Genomic DNA, 9,961 nt, shown 5'->3' on the forward strand with positions numbered 1-9,961 from the left:
TATACCAAACCCAGTGTCATTTCGATATTAATTGTACTGAAATATGCTTATGATAATGAACAATTAAATACAGTATGATCCTTCCTGTATTCTTTTGCATTGACGTTAAATTGACTGTTAATTAATATAGTAAATTGTTTGTTAATTAGTAAAAGTATTTTTTTTTCCTGAAGCAGTTGATAATATATATGGTAAAACACTGAAAGATCAACAAATAAAGTTTGAAGTGTAAAATCACTGCGGTTTGGATCATTTTTTTAGTTTCGTACAATGACAGTTACAATGTATTTTAATCCAAATACATGCAACTAAATTGTTTTCTCATTACCTGCAATGTAGCCTCTTTATTTTTACAAATTAAACAGAATGATTATATTTATTGAAAAATAAATCTGATAGCTATGGAGATCAGAACAATTAAAAGAATTGCTCATTTTCTCCTTTTTGTCTATTTGTTTTATTTATGGCCCAATAAAATGCTATAAATATTGTTTGTAAATTTGGAGTTGCATATTACTCACTGTAGCTTTGAAAAAATACAAAAAAAAATTTGATACTAAGGGGTGAAATGTGTTGTGATTAATTTAAGATTAAAATATAAATGTATTTAAAAACAAATGGATGTCATGTAATTAAATCAATTAGGCCTCCTTTTTGGCCAACATACTGTACAATGAACAATAAATTAAACCTTTCTCATTAAACAATAATTTCTTACTCAGCTTCTCATCAAATGTTAATTAAAAACAAAAAAAATTATATATTTATTCATTGTTTAAATTTCGGAAATACAGCTTTATGCAAAGGATGCAATTGTCCATAGATACGATGATATTCACCCATTCGACGTACGTAGCAAATTGAGGTTCCTAGATCTTAGCCAGCCAAAAATTAAATATTTATACAGTATTATTATTATTTAATGCTATATTAACTACAACAATTACATTACTGTATGTCAAAACTAATATGTAGGCCTATTTCAAATAGATGTCTGCAAAACCGACGTGAATATTGACTATTGTGCTCTCTCTAGGCTAGGCCTAAACCTGAATGTGCTGAACTCGGCGAGAAAGCATGAGCTTGGCTGTATCATATCGATAATAATACTGTATTTATTAACTGGCGTGAAGTTGGTTACTTTCCATGCAGCACACTTCTGTTGTGAAGGTGCGTTTAAATATTACCTCCATGGTTGGACGATTTGTGATATGGGCCTAGCAATCCTCGCGGTGCACAAGCTGAGCTGACCTGCACCTGAATCCTCCTTATCATTAGCTGGGCCGAGGGGAAGCATAATTAGCATATTTAATATATGCGACGGTAATTAACCAATCGGAAATCAAAGTTGTTAAATACGTCAGGCACCACGAAATCGTGGTGCCTGCACTCGAAATCCTCACTGTTTTCCCAGTCCCTAATCCCAGAAAAAGTATACTATGGAACGCATGCAAATAAGTAATATGGAACGCCATTTGTGCCAAAATCGATTTATTCTTAAGCATTTCAACTGATTAAGACAAAGATTAGGGACTGGAACCCAGTCTAGCAGTAGCGGTGCCCATAATGCAGAGGCGGTGCCCATCTAAGGATTTAATATATAATAACAACACCTGCAGTAGTGGTGCCATTAATGCAGTAGTGGTGCCCATTTAAGGATTAATGTATAAGATATAATAACACCTGCAGTAGCGGTGCCCATCTAAGGATTAATATATAAAATATAATAACACCTGCATTAGTGGTGCCCATCTAAGGATTAATGTATAAGTTATAACAACACCTGCAGTAGTGGTGCCTATATTTTTTATATTTTTTGTTTAACAATTCTTTATATTGTATATATTTTTGTTATGTTTAAAGTGTACTACTTTGAAAATCAGTGTAATAGTCCTGAAAGTGCCTACAGTATAAATAAAGAATAAATAAAAAAATAATAAGTAAATAAATTTAATGATTAATATATAAAATATAACAACACCTGCAATAGCGGTGCCCATCTAAAGGTTTAATGTATAAAATATAATAACACCTACGATAGCGGTGCCCATAATGCAATAGCGGTGCCCATCTAAGGATTAATATATAAAATATAACAACACCTGCAGTAGCGGTGCCCATCTAAGGATTAATGTATAACATATAACACCTGCAGTAGTGGTGCCCATAATTCAGTAGCGGTGGCCATCTATAATAACACATCTAAGGATTAATGTATAAGATATAACAACAACACTTGCAGTAGTGGTGCCCATATTCTTTTTATTTTTGTTAAACAATTCTTTATATTGTACATATTTTTGTTATGTTTAAACTGTATCACTTTGAAAATCAATGAAATAATACTGAAAGTGCCTACACAGTATAAAGAAAGAATAAATAAATAAACACGAAAGTGCTATGCTACTACTCTGTAATGCATCGGCCTATTTTAATACACTACTTAGATAGGCTTTTCTTTTTCCATCTTGATTTCAGAGGTCAAAAACATTTTTTTTCAATCATACAGTGGTGTAGACTAGTCTTTTAAGAACATTTTGCTGGAAAAACGTTTTGGATACGACGCCTCGTTATGAATTTATGATTTTTTAAATAACATGATGTCAGAAAATCAGCCCAAAAGCTTATCTTATTTCTGTTGGTTACGCACCACTGATTCGCAATGTTTCATCACTTCAAGATGTCTACCGATTCGTGAAAAAGGCCTTGGTAAAAACATAACCTCCTTGACGAATGTAATAATAAGTATGGATTTATAGGGCGCATAATGCATAAAATCTCTATGTTATGTGTTACTTTTGATTACATTCTTATTATTAAATTAAAGAAAATGAATTTTGTTATCATTTGTGTTTTTTTTCTTTAGATTAATAACTTCCAAGCACTAGACCTACTACGTGTATATTTACCACTTCATCTATTACTGCTTTTTTTCATCTAAATTAATTTCATATAGACACTGACAAATTGTTGCTCTCCGCAGTTTATCATGACACACCAGCAACATCCTCATCAGTAATGCCGCCACCACAGTCATCAACATCAACAATATCAACATCTTCATCATCAGCGAAGAGCGCCCTTCTCACTCTTGAATCCACCCTCAGTCCTGACACGGTAGCCTTGTACTATCAACGACTTGACGAGTGCTTTGATCCTGATCCCATGTATACAGCCTGGAAGACACTCTACCACGCTTCTAAGCTGCCTCTCCTTCCCAAACCAACCACCTCTGCAGCTGGGAGAGACCAACATCATCTGTGTCTCCTAGGCAAGTAGTCTCCTCTAAATCACCCCTTTTTCGTCTAAAACCAACCTGTCTCTCCATCGCTGGAGGAGTATCTGTATTTCCCCAAAAGAGCAGCAAAGCAGGATAAAACCAAAATAAAAAAGAAACTACCCCATGTAATATCTGAAGTCGCATACAGAGAAATGCTGAGGGAAAAGGAGGAAAAAAAGAAGGAAGTAGAAGAGCCAAAAGAAAAAAGGAAGAGTAAGAGAGAGCAAAAAAGTAAAGAATGTGAAGAAAAGAGAAGAATAAAAGCAACCAAGCTGTACGGACATCATCATTATATGGCAAATGACGATCTGAATGACCTGGACTAGAAATGTGAAAACTGCCTGTGACATGCCGTACTTGACTGAAGGATTTGTAAAATATGTGTATATAAGAATAGACATTTTAGTTAGCACTATCCATGTGTATATAAACATTTATTTAATTAAAGATGTACTCTCTGCAAAAGAAATAAAATTGTTAAAATCTTGAAAATTCAATTGAAATTTTAAATGATCATTTAAAAGTTTCAAATAAATTATTAACTTTCAAACAGATGAAAATTAAAAAAAAATGTTTGCTGATTTCAGTACAAAAATTATGTACTAGCCAAATTTAAGAGATAATAACTCAATTAAATATAGAAATAATGCAGTTTAAACATGGATTTAAATATTTCAATTGTTTTAGCTCATGACAGTCATCTTTGAACATTATTACATTTTGCTTACTTGGACACAGTAGCTATGGCTCCACAAAGCAATAGCGTAAATGTACCACTGATTTATTATTATTAAACATACAGGTTTATCCACCTTCCAGTCTGAACTAGGTAAATTATCTCAAGCCCGGGCGTTGTTCCAGTAACGAGACCTTTCGTGCCACCTGGTTTAAATTTTCTACGCAGGTATTTAATTGTATATTATATTTGTATACTGTAATAGAAAATTATATACAAAACTTACCGTAAATGTCTAATAGGCCTACTACTAATATTTAACAAGACGTATGTGAGGGTCGATGTTCCAGTGCAGCCTTTTTATAGTAAAATATTACACTACAGTTTTGATGAAGTAAATAGAAATAAGGACACAAAGTAAATGGATCCAGGACTTTTCTTTAAAGAAAGCTCAAAATATATATTTTTTAAATTCTTAATTAAGGTAGAAATGTTAGGGACATTTTAATCTAAAGTGGTAGTTTTTGTAAATTTCCAGGAGTCAATTATCATTTGGAGATAGGTCAGGAAAATTTATCTGGTTTCTATCAAACATTAAGTAATCCACAGTACTATAACGCTAGCTTTAACTGTATTTCGAGTTTGGATTGAGGATCGGTTAATAAGTTCTCGTGTATTGCATTAATATTTATCCAAAAATAGCAATAGGGCATAATAATACTACTGTACATGTATGCAAAAATTCCTAAACAACAGGTGTTTTGAAATTCAACTTTGCTTGTTTTACAAAATTTCGAAGAATTGGATGACGTCAGCATTACTGACGTCCGTACACACGGACATGGAATGCATGGAATATTGCGAAGGTTCCTATTACTTCACAGCATAGGAACCATGGTATTATGAGGCCTTTTCAATTATCTCAATAATCACATAGTATTTGCTTTAATACCCTAAGTCGGCCTACATCATCTATTCTACTTCATCGTCAATAACATTAGGCACCTTTTGTCCTGTTAAACATAAATCCATCATAGGCCTACGTTCTTGAACATCATTGATAGTAAAAGAAGTGTTAAAGACATAACGAGCGGTGCCGAGACCGGTATAGATGCGCTGCTCCCAACACATGGGTCCTCCTCCTCGGTAATGAAAATAATGCGATTATCGAGACCAGTTGTAATAGGAGAATAGAGCGTGATGTATTCTGCTAACATTGCAGATTCTAGATTCCCTGATGAATTAGAAAAAATGGAGAAATAAATAATTTCACACGGTATATTATAAGCAATTTTTAAGTAGTAGGCCTAATACATTGATAGTGTCATCATTACAAATAAAAATAGGTACAGCCTACAATAAAATGAAATCGAAATAGATTGGGGGAGGGGGAAGACGTCAGGGAAATTTGTCTGGGGAAGACGGGGAGGCTAATGTCTGGGAAATGTCCAGGGGGAAACCAGCCTGCTTCTGTTGTAAGACAAGCAATATATGGAATCATGAAAAATTGGTTTAAAAATCTATCGGCCCCCAACATTTTTTACGGAACCCCTGCAGATTATTTTCACTTGGCGAACCCCACAATTATATTTCTTTAGGGGTCCGCAGACCCCAGGTTGGGAACTATTTTGCTAGTGTATGCAGCAGCTTCACTTACATCAACAAATGCGTTGATCGTTAAAGCATGCCTTCATCGCAACATACTACGAGTTCGTATGTTTAATGAAATCATTATTTTGCCTACTTACCAGATACTTGACTAATTTTATTTTGTGAGATGACTTCAAAGCCATCCCCACCGTCCGCTATATAGCTGCTCGTAATTACTGGGTACACCATTTCAGGTTCTAACGGAACAAAGTGAGGAATAGTGCAATTGGAGCAGCGAACCTCTATTTCCACAACGCGACTTCCGCTCTCTTTTCTCATGTCGTACTTCACTCGAATACCTGGGGAAATAAATTTTTAAAATAATTTTATTTATTTATTTTTTACTTTATTTTATTTGTGTTTGCTTTGCTTGTGCATTGTACCGGTATTTGTTTTCAGTTGACTATTGTCTCAAGGTTAGCCAAATATTGGTGTTTCCATTCTCATAAACGACGAACCTTAAATGAATGGTCTATAAACGATGAAGCTTAAAAGAACGATCCTTAAGTGAACACCTAAATTCTGAAGTAAATAGTTCTAGATATCTAATAGGCCTATATACTTTAAATGTTCATCGACTAGGCCTATGTGTTACAGTACCTGAAACTTGTAAGAATTCTCCTCCTAAATCTCCATTGCCATAATTTTTAACACAGTACTCGAAAGCTTCTTTGATATGCAGTCCCTTCAGTTCAACAATATCAACAGTATTTCCAAAAGGTAACACAGTATTAACATCACCAATTGTGATGTCACCTTCAAAAACAATACAAACGGATAAAACGGTTAGATTTGCACATACGCTATGATTGAATGGATCGTTTAGCTAGACCCCGCCCTTTGGGTATTGTTGCATAAAAAAAAATCACAGTGTAATCGTACTCGAATACACGTGTGTTTGTAGTGGGACGTCCTCGTCAGTGGCGTAGGTATAGAGGCAGTGTAGCCAGTGCATCCCCTCATTAATTTTGGTCATAAATATATATTGTATTCCATACAATTTACATATTACGTGACACCAAACACTGCAAGTAGGATGACTTTTTACAACAAAAAAAAAACATGATGAACAGCTTCGTATCTGTTAAATACAATAAAGGTTATTTTCTTCCATTATGTATTTACGTGGTCCTATGCTCCACACCACGATACGATGTACTAAAACACTCTTTAAAAGCATATTTATAAGAAAAGCAATTGAAATATCGGCACCCACGTTTTTGTTTGATAAGTGTAATTTAAAGTTGGTTGAACTATCCTTTGTCAATGCTCCAGTGCAACAAAAAAAAAGAAACAAAAATCCAAAATAGTGTAAGAACCATTAGCATGTCATCGATTGCTCTATTGTTGTCAATATTACACTTTACCAGAGACACATGAAATTCCCAACCTAAACGATAATACTGTATGACTTTACTATATTTTGAATAGGCCTATGTTTTCGAATGGTTTATAGATATTTATACTCGTTTTACAATGCCGTATCCATTTTAAACAAGTTTAGAATGTATGAGCATTAAGAGCTTTGCCCAAGTAGACTCCACCAAGGCTCTCTCTGGGTCCGATCAGGTGCTTTTAGGGCCCCGACAATTATCTTGCACTGAGGCCCATCACCAACTCGCTACGCCGCCGGTCCGCGCGTTTCTGGTCCCCTTCTGATTGGTTGTTAAATTTGATCAACACGTCTATATTTAGACAGATAACTTTTAAAAACTCATAAACCAAAACAAATTTTGCTTAAATGGTCTATGGTATATGGTATAGCCATATAAAAAGAGTGACTGCTATATTATTTTTTGATCAATACAAACCTTGTAATGTCTAAATATTTGATTGGTTTATGTATTTATTCACCAGGCTCATGCTCACACTGGCTGGTCAAGAAATATAAATGAATAGGCCTATATCATTATTTCACTAGGTCTTTAGCGGTCATGGCTATGTCCATGTGTGGCCGCTTCTAATAAGTGAGGTGATATTAAATTTTGGGCTAACGTTCATCAAGTCCAGACCCCATCCTGTTAATGTTTTTGTGCACTTCGCATGCCTTGATTTTTACCACGGTAATGTACACGAAAACGTATGAATTCACATGGCCGTGCTTAGGAAACGTGTAAAAACGTGGTCCCGTGTACAAGTCATAATCACGCGCGACCACGTCACTGCACGTGGAAACCTACAGACAACTCACCGACTTGAATGGACTGCCTAATTCCCCCGCCATTCCAAATCGCCATGCTGACCAAACTCCACCTCAGCTCATCTGGTTCTCGGACATTCATGTGAACGAAACCGTCAGTAATAAGATTACCCAAGTTGCATTCTGTTTGCCGACAGTAAATCCGATCTCCTTCCAACTTCACATTTGTTCGGCCGACATATTGTCTGGAGACATTTCTGACAGGCTCACTCCATGTATTGACGTCATTTAGAACATTTGGATCTATTAATTATTGAACAGCATACGTGTGAAAAACCATTCAAAACTGGTATATTATTTATGAAATACAAACCGAATAGTCTACTGTATCGCTTTCTATGAAAAACGGCTATTATAAACTGAAGGTAAAGCAATAAAGGATCAGTACCTTGAACAACTGAGCTATTTAGAAAAATTGGATTTCCTTGCCATGCCGTAACATCACCGTTTTCGTCAAATGTGACCTGAAGATCTCCAAGGTATTTTCCAAAAGTGTAATCTTGTACAACCAGAACGTTGCGTTCAGGATTAGCATCAGGGTGTATGACTATGGGATAAGGGCCGTATGGTTCCTCTGTTGATGGAGGCGTACCTGAATAACAACAAATTCAAATAAAATATAATATTAGTGTCATAAAGTATAGGCACTAAATACAGTCTGAATATGGCTCAATGAAAATAGCAAGAATCTTCTTTAAAATGAAAAGTATTACAATCTAATGGTTCCTCTGTTGATGGTGGCGTACATGAATAACAACAAAATAAAAGATAATATGATATTAGTGTCATAAAATAAATACAGTCTAAATATGAAATGAAAATAGCGAGAATCTTCTTTAAAATGAAAAGTAATTACGATCTAAATGTATAATGGAAATCAAAATGACAATAATGATGCTGTAGCTGTTGCTATTTCTGATGACGGAAAAAACTACTGCTGATGACGATAGAATGATTTTAAAGCCGGTTTTCCACCGCGCATATTTTTCGCTTCGCAAAAGGTAGAAACAGTTCGAACTACCGATTTCGTTGAAGTGAAAGCTCCAATAGAAATGTGAATGCTCATGCGCATGAACGACACTTTCGATTTGCGCGAATAAATTCGCCTAGTCGAAAACCGACTTAATGCAGTGAGTCGGCAATAGTCAGATTGTATAAACGTCATTTTGATGTAGGACAATTTGTCTTAATAAGACATTGGCTTAAATTCCATTTTATCATTATTACCGGCACTCTTAGAAGGTCTACGATATTACCGGTTATTGTCTACCGTTGTATTCGTTTTATTTATGATCCCTTTGCGTGTTTTCAATGTTGGTTTTTTATATATTTTATTGTAGGCTTACAATGGCAACTTCTGTGCAGTAAACATTTGGTTAGACTAATAACTAAATTATTATGCTAATTAATGAATAATGAATACTGACCACCGGATGCTTGCTCATGCAGTTCGTGCGAACGAATAGTAGGCCTGTCTGTTCAATAGTGTAGCTGAACTATAAGGTAGGCCTATATTTTCAATATTGTGATTTGTGTACATGAATAATTGGTGATATAAATAATAATCGGATAATTACAAAATGGTGATAAACCATAAACTGTTAGTGACTAACATGTAATGAATGGCGTGTGGTACAGACCGCTGTGTTGTGTTACCAGTTTCAGAAAAAAAAAATAATGTTAGTATGAGTACCGGTCATGCCGTTAGTTAGAAATTACGTTGTAATAGGTCTATGTATTTATGGTTCTACAAGATGACGCTTAGAATATCAATTGTGGTAACGTAATTTATTGATGATTTGTATTGTCATTTATTTTATGGTAGCGCTAGAATTGAGGCTAAATGCATGTTTTTTTTTGGTTTTTTTGCAGTTGGTGTTGTTGAATTTGTTTTTATAGATTATTATTGTTGACTCGTCATACGTGATCATTAGCTCAAATTGAACAGCACTTTAATACTGCCAGTGTGGTCTTAATTTTAAAAGTTGTAGCAAGTATTGATGGCAGCGTACGACAAATAGTGTTAGAAGTATGGAGCATCAGTTACAGGTCAAAATACGAGTAATTGTGGTCAAGAGAAGATAATCCCAGCAAACCGAACTCATTGATATTGTCATCTGTATCTTTTGACTTACCTATCCATATTGTTGATATA

At 34.8% G+C, this 9,961-nt stretch overlaps 1 protein-coding gene and 1 long non-coding RNA gene across 3 annotated transcripts in view; one reads left to right on the forward strand and one right to left on the reverse strand.

Moving 5' to 3' along the window:
• Window positions 1–4,040: 4,040 nt before the first annotated feature.
• Window positions 4,041–9,961, reverse strand: part of LOC117102885 (snake venom 5'-nucleotidase-like) — an 11,732-nt gene continuing 5,811 nt past the window's right edge. The window contains exons 5-9 of the mRNA XM_033243337.1: window positions 8,195–8,398; window positions 7,798–8,049; window positions 6,207–6,362; window positions 5,705–5,905; window positions 4,041–5,190 (exon numbers count right to left, since the gene is read on the reverse strand). Coding sequence (XP_033099228.1) covers window positions 4,988–5,190; window positions 5,705–5,905; window positions 6,207–6,362; window positions 7,798–8,049; window positions 8,195–8,398 — 1,016 coding nt within the window. The 3' untranslated portion in view covers window positions 4,041–4,987. The remainder of the gene's footprint in view (window positions 5,191–5,704; window positions 5,906–6,206; window positions 6,363–7,797; window positions 8,050–8,194; window positions 8,399–9,961) is intronic.
• Window positions 8,916–9,961, forward strand: part of LOC117102886 — a 9,376-nt gene continuing 8,330 nt past the window's right edge. For both annotated transcript variants that reach the window (XR_004444489.1, XR_004444490.1), the window contains exons 1-3: window positions 8,916–9,048; window positions 9,147–9,309; window positions 9,679–9,925. This is a non-coding gene — a long non-coding RNA (uncharacterized LOC117102886). The remainder of the gene's footprint in view (window positions 9,049–9,146; window positions 9,310–9,678; window positions 9,926–9,961) is intronic.

Source organism: Anneissia japonica, unplaced genomic scaffold (genome assembly GCF_011630105.1).
Source record: "Anneissia japonica isolate Jap-2015-1 unplaced genomic scaffold, ASM1163010v1 scaffold597_len517326_cov190, whole genome shotgun sequence".
Lineage (NCBI taxonomy): Eukaryota > Metazoa > Echinodermata > Crinoidea > Comatulida > Comatulidae > Anneissia > Anneissia japonica.